The sequence below is a fragment of the Mesocricetus auratus genome, unplaced genomic scaffold (assembly GCF_017639785.1).
Source record: "Mesocricetus auratus isolate SY011 unplaced genomic scaffold, BCM_Maur_2.0 Super-Scaffold_4256, whole genome shotgun sequence".
Taxonomy (NCBI): Eukaryota; Metazoa; Chordata; class Mammalia; order Rodentia; family Cricetidae; genus Mesocricetus; species Mesocricetus auratus.
In genome coordinates this window covers 22,998,161-23,018,440 of record NW_024429182.1, presented here as the reverse complement: position 1 = coordinate 23,018,440, position 20,280 = coordinate 22,998,161, and the positions used below count along the sequence as shown (strand labels likewise).

The 20,280-nt window shown below is 44.1% G+C and overlaps 1 protein-coding gene across 5 annotated transcripts in view; it reads right to left on the bottom strand.

Moving 5' to 3' along the window:
• The window catches only part of Myof (myoferlin), a 144,123-nt gene that overhangs the window by 72,492 nt on the left and 51,351 nt on the right, over positions 1-20,280 (bottom strand). For 3 of the 5 annotated variants that reach the window (XM_021224782.2, XM_021224763.2, XM_005063641.4), the window contains exons 6-19: positions 17,623-17,789; positions 16,908-17,036; positions 16,586-16,648; positions 16,456-16,506; positions 15,403-15,433; positions 14,760-14,875; positions 13,991-14,117; positions 11,497-11,600; positions 9,360-9,428; positions 9,217-9,260; positions 6,765-6,847; positions 4,476-4,514; positions 2,917-3,041; positions 1,560-1,676 (exon numbers count right to left, since the gene is read on the bottom strand). In XM_021224782.2, coding sequence (XP_021080441.1) covers positions 1,560-1,676; positions 2,917-3,041; positions 4,476-4,514; positions 6,765-6,847; positions 9,217-9,260; positions 9,360-9,428; positions 11,497-11,600; positions 13,991-14,117; positions 14,760-14,875; positions 15,403-15,433; positions 16,456-16,506; positions 16,586-16,648; positions 16,908-17,036; positions 17,623-17,789 — 1,265 coding nt within the window. The remainder of the gene's footprint in view (positions 1-1,559; positions 1,677-2,916; positions 3,042-4,475; positions 4,515-6,764; positions 6,848-9,216; positions 9,261-9,359; positions 9,429-11,496; positions 11,601-13,990; positions 14,118-14,759; positions 14,876-15,402; positions 15,434-16,455; positions 16,507-16,585; positions 16,649-16,907; positions 17,037-17,622; positions 17,790-20,280) is intronic. The other 2 variants (XM_021224769.2, XM_005063642.4) reach the window with 1 other exon arrangement.

Sequence of the window (20,280 nt, the reverse complement as noted above, 5' to 3'; positions counted from 1 at the left end):
GGCTCAGCTGAGAACTCACGAGAGCTGGACCTGCAAGCTCAGATACAGAAGTGTTCAAGGCACCAACTGGGTTCATCCATAAGAAGGCAGGGTGAAAATGCACAGGAAGGCTGATAATAAGGGAGTTAAGGTGTTATACCCTAAGTTAACATGTAAGCCCTACCTGCCCAAGGAATAGGCAACTTCTCGGGATTCTGGGAGTTGTAGTTCTTTGAAAATAACAACAAAGCCTCATGGGAAAGTACAGTGGTCTATAAGCTTTGTCCATAAAAGCCCCGGACAACGCGTGTCTAAGGCCCACTCAGCTGGGAAGTTCCAGGGAGTGGTCCTGACCAAATTTCATCTTGGTTAGCAACTTAATATTTTAATAAAAGCTTGCTTTAAATTTGGCCCAAAGTGGTGAGACTGGTTTTTCTCTGGCCAGTCTCAGGATTAACAAAAGCTGCCTGAGCTGTGGTCTCTGAGAAAGCTGCTTCGTGTCAGCCATCCACTGCTTACTGGATTCAGAGCTGACACCTTCTGCAAGGTTGCTGCTTAGTTTTTCTGCAACCTGGGAAAATGAGGGAAAGGCCTGTCCAGTTCTCAGAAAGGAGGGTGCAGCAGCCTAAGGAAGTTGGTGGGCCCAGGGCAATGCAAGCCAAGCCAGGAGAGAGGCCCTGGACAGAAGAGTGTCAGCGAGCCAGCTGCTCTCCCACACGGTTGAGATCTGTGTGCCCCAAGAATATTGACCTGAGAGTCTCAGGAACACAAAGGAGAACTTAGAAGACCTCTTGTTGAAGGAGGAAGGGTCTTAGAGCCATTGTAATGGTGGTCAGAAGTAGGCATGTCCTTATCACTGTGAGCCCTGAGGTGTTACTGCTGCCTGTGAGAGTGGGGATGGGTAACTTTGGTACCTACGCCATTTAGGGGAGGGGACTCTTCCTCACATCCTCTCCACCCAAGGGGACTGTTTGTCACTCTGTTCTAGCGAGGTACGGTAGAATATGTGGTAGCCAGTCTTGATTTAGAACTTGATTGGATTAACAAACGTAGGAGATTAGTCATGCCTCTGGGTATTTCTTTGTGTTTCCAGAGACAATAGATCATGAGGCCTTGGATATAACTAATGAATTATCCCTTGCTGAATTTATGTCATGATGACATAATCAGGAATTGGTGGCAGTGGGAGGCGGAGAGAATAGTTCACAGGGACTGTGAGATCCTGGCCTCGTTGTGTTTTCCCCCTTTCTGCTGCCTGTCCACGATGAAGAAGCCCTCAGTCACACACTCCTTCCCTGATGCTGTTCTGTCCAGTTTGCACGGGACTATACAACCACGGACAAAATGAGTCCTTCTGCTCTGAAGCTGTCTATGTCCAGTAATTTTTGTCAGAATGCCAGAGGCTAATGCACCTGTTAACATCTCAATGGCTGAAGCAAGCCTCATTATCTTCATAGGGTTGTCATGGATATATCAGAGGAATTTTGGAGGGACTTACTATGAAGCAGGTCTTTCTACAACTTTCACATAGATAACTCTCAGTGCCCCCAATCTCTTATATCCCACACATTGACATTTACCTCAACAACCAGAAGGTCATCATTTGAAATAGGCTCAAGCTTCTTTTCTGGTGGTTTCTTTTCAAGGAAAGTGGTCAATTCAACCAAGATCCTGCCTCTGTAGGCTACACCTTCTCCCTGAAAGTCAAGAACACAGGATTATCCCCATAGGCAGGAACCACAGCAGAAAACCTCTATCAAATCAGACTCAAACATACATACATAAACACACGAGCACAGTGCTTTCTCCAAGGTCCTAACGTCCTAAGTAAATCAGCTAGCAATTCCTACTAATCTAAGCCTTTAATATCTGAAGGAAGAGCCATTTACTTTCAGATGGATTCCAACTGATGCCATGAGATGCTAGGGCAGAAAAGGGTCTAATTTTGACTAAGGCCAGAGGTTTTGAAGCCATGCTCTGTGTCTGGAAGGAGTTCCTCAAGCAGGCTGGCGAGGAGAATGGGCTTGAAGTCTTTTCCATCTTAGTTCATCAGAACAGCTCTGCATTTATGTTTATTTATAACTTCGTTGTTCTTCTCTTCTCATAATAAAGAAATTGTCATGTGGCAACCAGGCAAGTCTCAGCGTGGCCGGGAAACAAAGGATGCTCTGGGTATGCCAAAATACAAGTCAAGAGTGGATGCTCCTCCCACCATAATCAGCAGTGGCTGCCCATGGAATCACTTGGAGGAGAAATGAAAGGCTCCAATTTCCTCTCTGTCTTCACTGTTCCCTTCCCAGGGCCATCTGTAATCCCCCCTTTTTTTAAACATTGGGGGATAATCAAAAGGCATCTGACTTCTGTAGTAGTCAAAAGAGAATTTCCCATCAGTGAAATGAAGCTTGAGGACAGCTTGGTGTCTCCACAGCCGTGTGTCTGCCAATCCTGGAACATGCATCGGGATGAAGCAGTGCAGGGTCTCACTCGGAAGGAGGCCAGCGCTGGCTGCTGATGTTCCTCACTAGTGTAGAGTTGAAGACAGACATGGGCGTGCCACTTACCCACTACTTGATTACTTGGTCATTAAAATCTGCTTCTTTTCTTTCCTAGACAGAGTCTTGCTGTGTAGATCTGGCTGGCCTAGAGCTCATTATACAGACCAGGTTGGCATCAAGATCACATAGATCCACCTGCCTCTGCCTCCTTAGTGCTGGGATTTAAGGTGTGTACTATCAGGCCCAGCCTTCCAGGATTCTTTTCTATCCTTTAATTCTAAAGCTTAAGAAGTGTAGGACTTCTCTCCTTTGTCATTTGAATGGTAGATCTGTGTTAGGGATGGGGACTGTTAGTGCCCCTACATGAGATGTTTATTACTATTGTAAGAAGGAATACCTTTAACCAGTATCTGTTAATCACAGCCTTCGTTGAGAAACTAACCTTCCCTGTATTCAGCTCGTCATAGGGGTCCGGGAATCCCGTGTACTCTCTGGGGCTTCCGTAAAGGTTCAAATAACAAGGTCCAAATGTTGGGACAAAGCCCACTTCTGTCTCTCCTGTATTTGCTGAGACATAAACATCATCATTAGATTTCAGGTCTTTAACATACAAGCTATGGAAATAAATATTAGTTATTAGTCAGTTAGGTAAGATGAAGTTTTTCCTTTAGTTTGTGAATTAGTTGTATTAGTGAAAACTATGAATAACATGGGACCTGCCATATTTCCATTTTACTATTACTTTAAGATATTAAACAAAAAATGGGAAAAATCAGAAAATTTATCCTTACAAAAGCAATGCTATTTGAATGAAAGAATCATAAGTTGATCTTCACATTTTTGCAAGTTTGTAACTTACATATTAGATATTTTGTCATATTTGGAGTAAAAGATGATATTGTTTAAATGATGTACCAGATTTACTTAATATCACCTGTAAATATGTCACTTAACCTCAAGTAGTGTGGTAGGTGCTATTAAAAACACTGAAAAGTTTAAGTGACTCAATGAGTTTCTTATGGTTACAAGACCTTGTGCTACTTGGAAGTGCTAAGCAGATTGCCATTTTGCTTTCTCTCTCCACTGATCATCTGATAAACTCTGTCTCTGCTACTTGGACTCAGCAGAATTACCCCTCAATAAAGGATACTGAGGGCAATGTAAGGGAACAGCCAAATCCAGAAGAAATCATGGGTGACCATAGGGGAATACAAGAGCTTTCTTCCACAGTCTCAATGGTTCCCAAATGGGAGACAGATGGATTTTTTTTCTAAAAAGCAGAGTTGGGAGCATTCTAGGGCAATACTTGGAGGTCAAATTTAGTTCAGTCGTTTGATTTTGTGTCTTTAACATCCAGTGGTGTAGGGCCAGAGTGTTGGTTGAAGCAGAGTCTCAGAGAAAGACTATTCATATGAGAAGGCTGTAAAGCCAGTGCATCTCCAACCCAGAGCCCTCATCCGTTAGCGGGACAATAACATCTGCCTTAAGAGAATTGTGATGGCCGATACTGGGCAAACTTTCAAAAAATGGCAAGTGCTGCCCAAACCAAAGTTCACGTTATGATGTCGCCTACTGGGGAGTGGAAAGTGGAAAGTACTCGACTCTTCCAACCTAGAGAGTCACATCAAAAGTGAGGCACAGGTACTTCGCACATTACTGGAATTGCTGATTTAGTAGTGCCCCTTGTCTCTACTCGCTGAACATAAACAATAACAAAAGTATTATATCTCACAAACAATTATTTGCAGTAAAGCCTAACAGAATGGTGTGCATCAAGGTGACGCATGGAACCAGGCACAAGAGCTGGCACTCAAATCTATTTTAAAATTTTAGGCATGCAGGACAAGCACACCCACTCGTGAAAGACTCTGACTCTAGCAAAACCGTATTTGAGACAGTGAAACATCAAAGGACATGCCCTGAGGCAACCGATTAATATATCCTTAGTAAGATGACAGTGGATAGGAAGCTCTAGAAGACAGAAAATTACAAAGCGTAAACCTGTGTATGATGCAGCCCCAGTTCCCGAAGAGGAGAAATCTATGTAGCAAAAATATGATGGGTTAAAAACAAGAGGAACATGGACAGTATAAAACACACATTGCAAAGTTAATGGCTGAATAAACAATTTAGCAACAGCAGGGAATCTCAGGTCGCACCCAGGAGCCTTTCCAATCCATTGTACTAGTCTCACCAGCTAAATGCCAAACGGTTCAAAGCTTTGTGACACGTGGTAGAACCAGCACATGTGACTAAACCAAATTCACCAGCCCCAAGGAGTAGGCATTTGAGGAGAGCTGGCTTCCCACAGCCATAAGAAGCGGGTGAAGTTAACAATATGGCATGCTTTTAATAAAACGCTGACATGGCTTTAGCTGGGTCCATGGCCGGAAAATGCAAGTTAATTTGGTTTGAGGTAAATAAGCAAACACCTGTAGTTAACTCTGAATTATGTGATGCAAGAGCATGGTTTGCTTCTTTGTGTATGTGGGGGTGGGGGCGAGGCAGGGGATGGGGGAGGCAGCTCCTTGCTGTTTTGAGACCCTGAACCAAGTTACCTGCAGGACCTGTAATGGCAGAAATTCCCAGAGAAGGGGGTTGAAACTTCTGGAAACAATTTCTGGGCTTGGTTCTGATGTTATCAAGAAGTAAAATACTTTTACCGGTATTTCTTGAACTACTGCATTTAGATATTTTTTAGTGATGCCCTACTTAATGAATGGACTGGTTTGCTTTTACCCATTCTCTCTACAGATGTGGCCCCTTTTGACCTGTATTGGTTTTCTTTAACCTACATTGCCCATACAACAAACAGAGGCTCCAAGCACACCTACCCTTCCTCTGTCCACTTTTAGTATCTATGCTCTGTGCTTGTGTTTTACAATTAAGAAGGGAGATGGCATTTATGTTCTGTTCAGAGTTAGGGCTGTGGGTTTAAAAAAGGAAGAAAATAAATAATTCCAATGCCACAGTAATCATTTTACTACTTGTTTTCTGCAGAGAAAGGGGCCACGATTCCATCTCCTTTGCTGAAGCTCCAGTCTTATGATCCCTCTAGCAGAGACTGTGCAGGTGGAATCTCATTCTGACTTCAGCTGTTTGCTTAAAATAACGCCACATGCAGCTTTATATCTGAACCATGTATTTCTGTTAGTTTCCCCTGCGATTTATAATTGTCTTTCTTTTTAATGTCTCAAGATCTGAAACTGGTGCCTTTTTTTTAAAAGAAAAAAATCTTATCTCTAGGACCTTCCAGGTTCTTGATGTTGGTTGGGATTTATTTCTTATTCTGTGTGTTTTTGCCTGCATGTATATATGTGGATCACGTATCTACAGTGCCTGCAGAGGCCTTAAGAGGGCATCCAAGCCCTTGGAACTGGAGTTACTGATGGCTGTGAGCCACCTTGAAGGTACTGGGAACCAAACCCAGGTTCTGTACAACAGCAGTGAGTGCTCTGAAGTGCTGAGCCTCCTCCACCCACACACTGATGCTCTTCTTAAAACACAAAAAACTAGAATAAAAGGAAACCAGTTTCTCAAGACAAAATATTATTCCAAATTACTTCATTTACTCTATATGTTCAATCTACTGGCCCTTGGGAAACTCAAGCTGCAGGTGTTGGTGTGCTTCCATTAATCTTTTTCTCCTATCATTTTAACTGCTTTTCTTCTCTTCACTTCAGTCCCTGGGTACGCACCAAACCATAGCAACAGGTACGACAATGTGCGGACCCTCTACACTGACAACCAAGACAATTCTACAACAGCTCCTGGCAAAAAGGGTTTGGATATGAGCAAGAAAGCTAAAAATGTTTAAATTTTCATTAGCTTCCTTTGTTAATCTTTTTCTGTTTATCACCAAAACATCACTGGCATGGCTCACTGGACTCACTGTTGGGGGTGGAGGGGGCGGGATCTGGGAGGATACTAAGGATTGAGTCCAGTGCTTTGGTGTGTCTAGGTACACACTGAATGGCTACATTGCCAGCCCTATCTTTCATTCCTATTTTGACACAGGGTCTTGTTAAGTTGCCTAGGCTACAGGGAAACTCCCTACATAGCCCAAGCAGGCGCTGAACATGTGATTCTCCCGTCTTAGCGCCCCTAAAGGCTGGGGTCACAGTCCTGTGTCATCGGGCCCAGATAAACTTGCCTTTTAACATATCAAGCCTCTTTCTAGGTGAGTGCCTCAGTTCCCACTTTCTGTATAAGCACTACTCGCTAAGGCACTGCTGGAACACCTCGGCCCTTCTTTTCTGGAGGGCTTCTTCGGACCCTCAAGGGACTTACCTTCTACTTCTCCCCCAGAGGCAGCAATTTTAGAGAGGTATAGATACGTTGTCCCAACGACATCATTTTTGGTAAGCCGGTCCCTGTGTAAAATAAGAGGTTACACCATCTGCCTGTGAAGTTATAGCTTCATTTCAATAATCTTTTTGTTGCTGTTTTGTTTTTGTTTTTTAGAGATAGGGTTTCTCTGTGTAATAGCTCTGGCTGTCATGGAACTCACTTTGTAGATCAGGCTGGCCTCAAACTCACAGAGATTCACCTGCCTCTGCCTTCTGAGTGCTGGGATTAAAATTGTGCACACCACAGCCCTGCTTCCTTCAATAATCCTAACAGAAGCGTTAGAGGAATTCTTTCCAGTGGCCTCAAGCTTTACTGTACTTAAGGACTGTGTAGAAAGTTTCCACCCTTGTCTGGCCAAGCTCAGTTTGGGAAGCCTGGACTAGTGGCCAGGAGCACACACAGCAACCTGCGAGTCTACCGCTGGTGACTCCAGCCACTCTAGAATCCCTGGTCCAATCTGACCGTTCATTCTGCTGTCATGAAGTTGAGATTCACAGAAAAGTCAAAGGATTTTCAAATGGCCACACTTCCAATTCATATGATGTTATATTATGAGTTCATGAGTGGATTGCAATTATGTTGTGTAAACTAATCTTGTCCACAGTAATGTTTTGGTGATTTAAATGGCTTTACAAATATAATGGGCTGTATCTAGAGATCTATCAAAGAGAGAAAAAGACTCTTCTAATTCATTCAAATGTGCATTAAACACCTGCTATATGACAAATGTTTCTCAGAGCACAGACACTTGACTAAAATTTAATTTTACATAAATTGTGGGGAAATATTCACTACAAGCACAAATATCAATTTGTGCCCTTCTGTAGGCATCCTAGAGAGACCTTTGTTTGGGCATTTCCTACGAACACCGATCTGTTCCAATCCTTTTATTCATTAGCTAACTAGTGACATGTTCATTCTGAAGCCTAAGGTTCAGTGTCTTAGGGGAAGATCATAGCATAATATCTTATAGGAAGTAACCAATCTAAGTAATTTTTAGAAAAATATTATACCCAACTATTACATCGTAATCATAATATTCAAACATGCACTTTGAATCTTTTCTGTCTATTCAGATGGGTTTAGAATCCTTAACTTTTACCTACTTCTTCAAATGCCTTTTAGTATATGCAATCTCAGATCTGGGTCCAAGGGTTCCCCAGTGAACCTGGGGCCCTCTGTGTATCCTCATCTTTGGAGGGGGCAGGATAAGGCAGGGAAGCCCATATTCACAAAGACCCCAGGCAGCTCTGGGATAGCTCAACATACACTCACCTAGCTCTAGGGTTGACAGACCAGAGTGGGTTCCAGAGCCATGTAGGGTCTAACCGCATACTGAGGGTCCCTGGGATCTCCTACAGAATATGATCTAGGGATCACCAATGCCTTGAAACTTTTACATTAAAGAAGTGGACATTTTGTCCTCACATCTCAGCTGCGATGTGTCATGAAATGAATGTTACCCTCCTCCACCTGGCATGTCATCTTGCTGTGGTACCAGTAGGGCCTTTACATAAAAGTCAGATGCATTTGACCAAAGGAGAACTGTGGGGTCACCAGGAAGTATTTGAGATCAACTGTGTCTGTAGTCACCAAGTGTCTATGGACAAGCTACCTGGCCTCTCTGAGCTTCAATATCCTTACTGTAAAGTGAAGTTCAGGGCAGTCCCTCCCCCCAGAGTCACCATGGAGATGATGATAAAGTTTGTCCATGCTTCTTCTTCAGAGGACAGACAACTGTCATTTGAACACTTCATCCAACGAGAACATTCTATGAGTGGTTTTATGATGGCCAGTTGGTTCTTAGAAGTTGGTCTAGTAAAAATACTTTAATAAATCCCCTCCTTCCTCCTTCCCCTCTCCTCTTTCCCCTCTTTTCTTTAGCCCAGGATGATCTAGAATGCACAATCCCCCCCTAAATTCTGGAATCACAGACATGTGATAGCATACCTAACTTAATGAAAAAAAATTGCTTTCAGGTAAGCAACTTTATTTTCAGACAATTTGGTGATTCTTCCTAAATATTGGTTTACTCTTTTTCTGAAATCTATTTTGGACAGCCTAATGGAATTAAATTCTTAATTTCTTATCTTTGAGTATTTTCTGGTAACTATCTCCCTTATTTTGTTTATGAACAATTGAGCCAAGATATCCAAAATTTTTCTGAAAAGCCTTTTCTGTTATTACTACTTTTCTACTATCACTATTACTATTGCTGTTGCTGTTTTATTTTGTTATTTTAAGAGCTCCTGCCACCCGGTTCCAGACTCAGCTTTGTTGTAGAGGAATAGCAAGCACAACAAAAGGTGTGAGTTAGGTCACCCAAGGCAATGCAGTTGATCCCCAAATGTTCAACTCCTGAACTGCTGAGTCCAACACACTTTTAACTCACCAGTCATACACTGTTAGTTTTATTTTTTCACACATGGAGGGAAACTGTTAAAGTAAAACAGAAAAAGTCAATTATTTCTCCATTTATTTACTAACTAGGGGAGTCAATATTCTTAGTTTTTATGAAAGAAAAGAAAATCAAACCTTGATCTGAAGATTGACAATTTGATTCCATTCGGGGTTTGCATTTTTCTCAATTATATTTGTGCAAACCTGCAAAAGTCACACACACAAACACAGTAGGTAGTCACATTTCTAACTGCTAACAACTTTTCACGTGTGTGCCTATGATTGTAACTTCAGTGTCTACTTATTAATTATATATTTGGTAACCTGTAAATCCGTCCTCTGTCACTTCCTTCCTTCCCTTTCTCCCCCTCCTTTCTTTCTCTTTCCCTTTCCTCTCCTTCCTTCCTTCTCTCTTCCCTCTCCTCTGTTTCTGTCTTCCTCTCTCCCAACCCATCCCTTTTGTCTTGGTGACAGGGACTGAACCAGGGCTTTGTACATATCTGTAGGTGCATGTACATCTACACCTCAGGCTTGAACTTTATTTTTCTGACAATAATTGGATAAAAGTATGACTTGGGTTTGAGTTTAACATTGGTCTTTGTTTCTACTGTCCGCCAAAAGTTTGTATCCATGTCTTCAAGTTTGCACTTGCTAGATGTCTACAGGTAACTGTAACAGGGACCGGGGTTACTGAACATTCATTTTACATCATTTGATAAACATCTCGGGGTTATCAATTAACCAGGCCTCTCAATCCCACTCACCAGCTTCCCGTCTACTCCTGTCTGGGCATTTCCAGTCACTCGGCTGCTTAGGTTACAGTCAGTCAGCAGACACTCTTCTCCGCTTCTGACATTCTTCCTTACATATTTGACGTGCTTCCTGAGAAGCTTTCCTGAGAAAGCTCCCAGCACACTTCCTCACAAGCATCTGCACTTGGCTGCCCGCTACCCTCCCTGCCTCCTGACTCTTACCTACTCTACTGTGGTCCCCCAGGGTCCGCTTAGAGTGAAGTTCAGAGCTCTCTCTGCCTCCGGAATCCCTCCCTACCCCATCCTCCCACTGACCTCATGTCTCACACTGCATCTACAATGACCCTCTTTTTTTTGTTTGTTTGTTTTTGTTTTTGTTCTTTGAAGACAGGGTTTCTCTGTGGCTTTGGAGGCTGTCCTGGAACTCGCTTGGTAGTCCAGGCTGGTCTCGAACTCACAGAGATCCGCCTGCCTCTGCCTCCCGAATGCTGGGATTAAAGGTGTGCACCACCAACGCCCGGCTCCTACAATGACCCTCTTAAGAAATCATATCCAGTTTATGATCCCTGCATTAATAACTAACTAGCACAAAGAAGATGCTGGCTCATCATACCTCTAACATGTATGTAACATACCTTCATACATGTCCAGGGTATGTCATTCTATGAAATAAAAGTCTCTGTCTTTGACCATCTCTGTGGTGGATGCGGCCTCCCCTATACCAAGGGTCTCTCTGATTTTCCCAGAGGCCTGAGATGAGGCTCCTCTGCTCTACTCTCCTGTCTCAGCTACTTGTTAGGGCACAGTGTTAGAGGAGTCAGGAGTTTGGGTTGTCCTTGTAAGCTTTGGTTGTCAACTTGACACAGTCTGGAGTCATCTGAGAGGAAAGTCTCTTTCACAAATTACCTAGATCAAACTAGCACATGAGAACATCTGTGGGGGATCGTCTTGGTTGTCAGTGGATGAAGGAGGGCCCACTGTGGGCAGCACCATTCCCTAAGCAGGTGATCCTGGACTGTGTGTGAAAGCCAGCTAAGCAGGAGCCTGGGAACCAGCCAGATACTGAGGCAATAAGCTGTGTTCATTTGTGGTTTCTGCTCCCAGTTCCTGCTCAAATCCCCGTCTGACTGCCCTTTAAGATGGGCACTTGTCTGGAAGCTGAAACAAGCCCTTTCCTGCTCTAATGTGTCTGCAGCAGCAGCAGAATGTGGCTGGGGATTTTGCCCAAGAGTGACGAAATAGTTGAATCTGAGAAATAGCAATGACAGTCCAGTGGTAGCTCTCACTCTTCTATCTTTGAAAGGCAGAATTTTCTAATTTGAGTGTTGTATACTTTTTTCACCCAAAATAAGGCTATGGAGAAAGCTGGCATAGCCAGATTCAAATAACCAGTCTCTCTGCAGGGTGGCCCACTGACCAGGAGCTTCTTACTAAAGATAACTAGGAATTCTCCCCCAAAGAAATCATGGTACTTTAAATGTCTGTTCTAAGACATGCACACATTCAGATCACATACGAACCTTTTTCCCAGCAAAGGAGACTTCTACAAACGGGTCCACGAGATTTTTCTTATCTGCAGTGCCACCAAATATTTCCTTCACCGTCTGGGAGAAGGCGTCATCCACTGGAAAGGAACAGGTCACATGGAAAGAATCAAACCAACTCTCTTAAAACAATGAAATTCAACATTTCCCCAACACATCAAAAGAGATTTAAAAGAATTGTTCTCTGGGTTGGCAAGCAGGAGCAACAGAAACACTCTCTGCTTTGTGAAAGAGGGGGCGGGGTGTGGGGAAGGAAATGTTTTCTCCCTGTGAAGTTTTAAAATAATCAAGAATGCCTTGAAAAATAAACTGATAAATTATTACGTTAAAAAGACTGATCATTCATAGAAGAAGAAATAGGATTCCAGACATCTGTTTGGTTTGGGTTAGAGGCAATTGTTAAATTCAGGCCTTCGTCCAATTTGGAGAATGTGTATGTATCAGGTCAGAATGATACAGGCTCAGTATGACATTTTAGAGAAATGCAAGAAAAGTCAACGTACTCATAAGTGGTGTAGTTCTCACACAAAGACACACTACAAATATGGATGTCTCTGTTTCCTCAAACTCCGATGTGGACAGAAACCAACTGAATGGACCAGTGTAGGAAGAATGACGATTTAATCTATTGAAGACATTTCTAAGGGAAAGATGGTATGGGAAGATTCTAGAATCTTTGAAAGGAGGGAAGCAAATCCTGAAGATGTCAGTGGTGACTTGGGGGAGAACCCCAGAGCCTAGTAGATAGAAGTGACACTGCACTGGCAGTAGTGATAGTCAATGGTTGGCTTGGTACCTACAAGTGGAATCTCTGTGAGTCATTTGCTTAAAGTGTCTTATCTCTCACTGAACATGTCTCATAATAGGGACAGACATAGGGATTGAGACTTGACTATTGTTTGCTCAATACCTCTTCAAAAAAATATATAAATAAGTGCATATATATGTACATACATGCATATATATGTATATATATATATATTTTCGAGGCAGGGTTTCTCTGTGGTTTTGGAGGCTGTCCTGGAACTCGCTCTTGTAGACCAGGCTGGTCTCAAACTCACAGAGATCCGCCTGCCTCTGCCTCCCAAGTGCTGGGATTAAAGGCATGCGCCACCACTGCCCAGCCCTCATAAAATATTTTAATTACTTATTTTGTATATATATTTATTGCTTATTATGTGTGTATACATGTTTTATATGTCTGGGTACATGCATGCCATTCCTTATGTGTAGAAGTCAGAGAACAACCTTAGGTGTCTAGCTTCATCTTCTATCTTGTTTTTGGGGTGGGGTCTCTTATGTTGTTTGCCATTATTCTATGTACACCAGATTAGTTGGCCCACACAGCTTCAGGGCTATAACTCTGTCTTGACATCCCACCTAGCTTTGGGGGTACTAGGCCAGTACAAACCACCACATCAGGGCATCTGAAATCAGATACTCAAGCTTGCAGACTGGTACTTTTACCCACTGAGCTATCATCATGGCCCCTGCTCAGCTATGTTTAATAGTCCAATAGTAGACACATTTTTTGTTATAAACTTTTACATTTTATTCAGGACAAAAAGAGATAGATGTCTATGTGGATAAAGGCACTTGCCACCAACCCCTAAAATCTGAATTCAAACCCTGAGATCTGTTAGGTCCAAATCGTGCCCCCAGTGGCAGTCCTGGTGACAGTGTCCTAAACAGAAGGATTATGGCCATGTAAACAGAAGGATTGTTATCAGGTAAACAGAAGTCTAGAGATGGGCTCCTGCTTAACAGGAGCCTCCCTTAGTCCACCTTCAAAGGTCACCTACTTCAGTCAAGGCCATCTAGTTCCAGGCCAATCTGAACAGACTGAATCAGTTCAAATACCCCACCCTGGTGACTGTCATATAAAATCTGCTGGCTTTTCCTCCATTTTGCTATTCTCTGGCCCCCAAGAGGGACCCTTGGAAATTTAGCCACAAACAAATCTTTCTTTCTACCCATAGAGTAGCTCAGTTCAGTGGTTTCACTGCATCTTTGCTTACAAGACTCATATTATGGAAGACAGAACGGACCCACAAGTTGTCTTCTGACTTGGTGTGTGCTCTGTCTCTGTCTCTGTCTCTGTCTCTGTCTCTCTCTCACACACACACACACACACACACACTAACAATACTGTTTAAAAACAAAAGAGGTTGAAAGTGTAAGCGCTGACTGCTTACCTCTCTTTAGCAGTCTCTAGAAGGAAACAGAGCATGGAAGATAAGAAAGGACAGAGAAGAAAAACTCAAGGAGAAACATGGATGAGCAATGGCTGTCCAGCAGCTGCTCTGAAAGCTTGCAGTGGGGCCAGATGAGTGGAAGTAAATCGAGGAAGGCCTTTCAGAGGGGACTGCAGAAGGAGCAACTATCAGCATCACAGTGAGTTCGACATGTGCCATCTCAAAGACTATTGAACCCCCCTCCCCGCCCCATGCATGAATAAGGCAGTACATACTCTGGGGGATGTCCTCAGCTCGGTAGATCTTCAGCAAGAAGGTTACCCACCGGAGGGCTATGCCAGCCGGAAGTAACAAGTTGCTTTCCACGTCATCACTGTCATTATCGCGATCTCGTTTCTCGGACTGTCAGAGACACATGGTTAGAATCACACATATGAAAGGAAACATTTCCAAAAGAACCAAGCTAGTGACGCCCAGAACTGCTTCTGTTATGATCTCTAAGGTCTGGAGTGTAAAGGTTCACCCATTGATTTTTCCTTCAGCCTCAAAACCTCTACAAATCAATGTCTCAATGTTTCTGCATCCTTCTGTCATCTCATAAGCACCCACGTTAACGATGTGTGTGTACTCCTCTCTTCTGACTTCCCTCCAGCCCATTCCTGTTCCCAGTTTGCTGTCCAGTTTCTCAGAGCTATCACTAACCCTCTCAGGTAGAAGGAAGTGATGAGGTGAGGAATCCTGACACAGAAGATGAATTCAAGATTTTCTATTGATGCAAGGATGTTATTACACACACACACACACACATTTCTTGAATTAAATACTTATTCCTGGATGTTGTGATGCACACTTGTAATTCCAGCACATAGCAGGTGGTGTCAGGAAGACTAGAAGGAATCTGAGCTACACTGGTAATCAGTAAGCAGAAAAGGACAGCTTCTCGGAATCGGAAGAATCAGGGCTGAGGGAGAGTCTGGAGTCTGAGCTCTGTTTCATAGCTTAATTCCTTTTTTAATAACAGAAGGTAGAGTATGAGGGACTCACAGGGGGTTCATCTCCAGTTCCCAGGACAAACATGCTGACTTTCATGTAACCTTTAGCACCTGAGCTGGCATCTTCTGGGTCATTGAGAAGAAGCCATTTCCTCATGATAGCATGGCCTACGATAAAGGAACAAAAGGACAGGGACATTCGAAAGATGTGGTGGCAGGTCTGTGGTTTCATCCAATTCCCCAGTCAAGTCCACATATCAACATCTCATATTCATGCCCCATCACACCTTAGTCCCACCCTCCTACCTGGTGTGACCCAAGCAAGACTCTCCAAGCTATGTAACAGTATCACCATTTGATCTTAATAAGATCACAAGATCATCACAAAACAAAGACATTATCTATTTATGAGTGTAACAATAAAAAATTAGACATCTTTATTAACCTGCCTTTCTTTATTCTCACTAATCACCTCCCTACCACAGAAGCACAGTTTTCTTACTCCTGGGATGGGTGATGCGGGTGGGACATGCCTCTACGGAAAAGCTCTTTCCTGGCATGTGTGAGGACCTGAACTCGATCCCTACCACTGATAGGACATTTCTTCAACCTCTGAGATTTTTCTTAAGCTCTAGAATTTTCTTCAGAATCAGAAGGAATTGACACTTCAAGTCGATAGGGAGGATATTACTTACCAGGTTCATCATACACAAATCCAACATCAATCTGGGGGAAAGTTAAAAAACAGTATTTCAATTTAAAGAAAACAGCATTATATTTAGATACAATGTCCTTGTTCTTAAATATCCAAGATCTAAATTTATTTATTTAGACACAGCATCCTTGCTCTTAAATGCCCAAAATCTAAATTCGCACTCTATAACAGTACCGTGCCAGATGTAGAAGACTCTTAATGAATCATTATTGAATGAACAAGCTAGACTTAGGGTTGGAAGAGACCATGAAGGCAGGGTGACCCACATGTCCCAGTTTACCTGAGACTTTCTTAGCTTCAACAATGAAAGTACCAGAGAAACTGGGACCATTAATCACCCTACAAGACATCACGTGGCCCTGTCTCTTGTCCAATCTTCCTTCTTCTCCAGTCAGTCCTAATGTGAACTACCAATGTAACCTCTGATTGGACAGCTCTATGTCTTTCCACATCTTACATCGATGATTCCATCTTAGGATCAGGTTGGTTAAGAGATTTCACCCATGTGACAGACAGGCAAGGGTACGACCAGAGGTCTGTCTGACCAAGATTATCCTAGGGGCATTTCAGTGACTGGAGATAGCTCATTCTCTGAGGACTTCCTGAAAAAATGTAGCATCTCTTGCCAATTTCACTGTCCTCTCTCATTTCAGACTTACAACTGGCTTTGCAGACAGAGCTCTGGAGCCACTGGCGAGTACAGCTAGTTTTGGGTTTTTTTTGTTTTGTTTTGTTTTTGCTAGCACCAAGCACACCCTTTGTAGCAAAGGCTTTGTTTCCACCCACAGATAGAAGTTGGCGAGGACTCTCAGTGACACACCAAGGTGCCATGCTTATGGTGAATTATATAACTATTAGTGTTATACTTTGAAGGTAGACAAGACCCATGAATTCTTCCATAAGAAACATGATGTCTGCCCTTTCCCTAGCACCCTAAGATGTCACCAAGATGTGTGCCCCGAGGCTTGGCTGTGAATCAGATTGCCTGTTATGAGTTTTCATCTTTACGTAATTGAAAGCTGTCACTACTCACCTTAAATTCCCCCATCAGACAGTCTGCCCTCAAGGAATGAGAATTATACACCTGGAAGACAGGAGAGGGGTAAGCCCACAGCCTTTGTCCAGAGGTCAATGAGCAGTGTCTTCCTGCCCCAGCCCCTTACCCGGATGCTGATGATCTCATCCATGAGTTCGGAAGGTGTGATATGCACATTGTAGAAAAATAACTGTCAAACAACACAGAACACATGTGAATATTAGCCAGTGACTCAGGTCCAGGTCGGAAATCAGTGGAAGCTAGTTAGACGGCGTCAAGCCCACGTGGCCCTCCTCTCTGTGCTTAACACTAAAGCCCTGTACTAACATTTTCTAGTTCTTAGTCCCTGTGTTTCCCTCCTCTGTGAATGGGGTGGAATTGGCAGGAGGAGGGAATGTACAAACAGGACGGACTGGATGGGCAGGGCTATGTGTTTTCCTCCCACTCACCTCGTCAAAAAATGGATTGTTCCCTCTCTTGATTCTTGTTCGGTGTGTCTGACCACAGATGTGCACTTTCACCACGGGCCTTATGTTGTTACCACACAGTTGCCGGCCCTCAATCACGCGGACACGGATCTGCAAGCACAACGCAGTGTTGTCACCACGCCTTCCCGGTTGCGTGGTGCAAAGGAATCCTCAGCTGTCGCCTTAGCTCTCTGGCTCAAAAGGATGGCTGAAACTAGGCAGGCAGTTTTTAAGGTACTGAGACCCTCAGTCTGGAAGGCGCCATCTCTGACCGTCTCCATCGTACGTACCGCGGCTGGGTTTCTCAACCCAGATGAGCAGAGCAGGAGAAAGGGTTCAGAGTGAACCTGAGAAAAGCAGGGAGGGCTGAGGCCTGTCACTGTAGCCCTTTGCCTGGTCTTAGGTGTCCCTGCCGTACACTCATGCCACAAGCTAAGAAGAATGCAACAGGTGCTGGGGCTGCTATTCTTTGCTAATCCAAAGGGAAGGAAGGTTCCGGTTACATCCCTCTGAACAGCTTGTCTTTAACAAAACTTTTTGTGCCTGTAGGACACAGGACTCTCCTTTTGGGGTTTGTGCCCTTACATCCTTTTCAGCGGTGAGCCCCTGACCATAGGAATGGATCTATCATGACATCAAGACAGTGGCTGGGTCATGGGTCATGGGGTGACGGTAAATACACAGAGCAGCTTCCCACCTGGAAATCCTGTGGCTTGTTGGACAGCATCCGCCGGCTGTTCTTTCCCTTGGCGATCCTCCGAGCAAGCTGAGCCTCTGACAGTGTGCCAGCCGGCCCCTTGGGCCCAGGGTCCCTGACCACACCATCTACCCTGTCTTCATCTCCCTGGTCCTCTTCCTCTTCTTCTGAAATATGGAAGGGGGCCGAGTTAGCAATGGTCCTCAGCCTGCAGCTGTCTAGCACCCTGGTTCCCTGGGCGTGTCCTGTTCCCCAGGTAGCAGGTGAAGGAGATGCTTTTGGTGGCACTGAGTGGCAAGCTGGGGCTCAGACACAACTGTGTGAAGAGAATGAATGTGCAGTGTATGAGGACCTTTGGTCAGACTGCCTTCAAAGACACGAGAGAACATCAGAGAGCAACCGGGGGAAAGTGCTGTGGCCTTGGATTGGCTGTAATGAGTGAGCTCTCATCTCAGGAGCAAGCTTGCTAGAGATAGGGAAATGCCATAGAGAACCAAACTTGTAGATACCCTCAAGTCCCTGTCCCTAAACCCCTCCCCACACCATCGACACTCCTACTTCTCACAGCAGGGTCCTCTGCTAGCGACTGGCCCAGGGGCCATGTTGGGATCGCTCCTGCTCAGCTTCTTAATTCATGATCACTCTGATCACCAAGATTGCCCTCACGGCAGATAAAAACTTCCCTTTTCTTGCCAAGCAGACACAGAGGTCACACCCTTCCCTTGTCTTTCTGCTTGTTTATTCAACACTCATCTTTACTCTCTTTTACCTCCCAAACACTTCACAGATTCAAGGGAGAAAGTTTTCCCCGCTTAGTAGGTTAATGCTCCCACCCTCTGATGTCTCTTAGGTCCCACTCCACAAATGTTCCCTAACTCCTAGGTACCCCCAGGGCTCCTTCTCCCAGTCACCTTCCTCTTGCCTTCAACTCTATGCAAACTTCTCTTTTCTAAAAAAAAAAACAAAAAACAGAAATCAACTCTGCCTGCCTCCTCTTCCCTCTCTTTCATTCATTAAATCTTTGAAACTTGTTGGCAAATTTTAGCTTTTCATTTCTTAACAGACAAAAAGAGGTGGTAAGATGGCTCACTCGACAAAGGGAGCTGGAGACAGATAAACCCCTGTAGCTCACTGGCTAACCAGCCAAGCTGATTCAGTGAGCTGAGGGTTCAATGAGAAACTGGCATCTCAAAGGATAAGTTGGAGAGCAATTGAAGAAGCCATCTGACATTGACATCTAGACATACACGTGACAAAACTTCAAACTTTTGGCTCTCTATATAACAGAATCTAAGAATGTCTAGAAGATGAACACCAGCAGCATTAGCTCAATCTACCTTTGGATTCTGAACCTCTCCCTTCAGTGCTGAACAACAGTAACTGTTCCATGAAGGATGAGGGAACCCTAAGGTCTTGCTGAACACACCCTCTGCCCATGCTGTTTTCCTTCCAACATGCTAGTGCCCATGCTCACATGGTACACTAATGAGACCCAGGCATGGGTGTGACCCTGAGCCACAAACAATGACTGACTGTCATGACCACAAAGCCCAATGCCAAGCTAAGAACGACTGATTGAATGGGTGTAGCCTCTTCTCAGTGCTGTCCTAACAAACGTCTACAAACTGGATGACTTAGAGCAATGTTCTCTGGCAGCTCCAGACTCTGGAAGAGAAATCTCAGGTGTTGGCAGCGGTGTACTCCACATGAAGCCTCCGAGAAAGAGCCCTCCTGCCTCTTCCCACACAGCGGCTCCTAGTGGTTCTTAGCAGTCATGTCTCACTCCAATCACTGCCTGTGGTCCTGTGACCTACTCCCTGCATATCTGAGTGTCCTTACTTCATTTCCTAAGGACGCCCACCAATCATGGGATGTAGAGTTTGCCATAACCCAGAACAGCCTCATCTTTACCAACCACATACACATACTATTTCCAAATGATGGGTTCTGAAGTTTCACATACACATGACTCTTCAGAGGACATTACTCAACCCAAAGGAGGCATCTCTTGATTCCTCCTAGTTTGCTTAACTACTTCTCTATATGAGCAGCCCCAGTTCAAACCACCCACACCACCTTCTTTCCTGGTACTCTCCATTCCTTTGGTAGTCTCTCCTAGGCGTTGGAGCCTGTGATCTAACACTGTGGTTTCCTGCACACCCTTCCAACCCTTCTCCTTCTCTCATGCATCATATCCACATGCTTCTTCAACTCTGTACTTCTCCCTCTGCACCTAGACAGCTCAACCAAGCTGAGAAGGGCACACGCAGTCTCAACTGGTCTCACAAACCTTAAGTGGACATATGGGGTTGCCTGGCAATCTCCATCACTGCTAAGACAAAGTTTTCTTGGATCCTGATCTCAGAAGGCAACTATAAGCCACCAAGGTCAAATCAGTTCATCTTTCCCAACTCCTAACTTGTGCATTGCTGAGAATACATCCAACATAATGCACAGGCTAGGCAAGCATTCCACTCCATGCTACACTCCCAGCCTCCAACACCCAGCAGTTATTTTTACCTGGAAAGCTTCATTCTCTGTTAATGATTCTACTTATTTTATTGAGAGAACAAAGCCCAGATGCAAATACCTCCATTTTCTCAACTACAAATCAACCATCCTACTAACATGTATGTTCTCTCCTGAAATAACTATGAC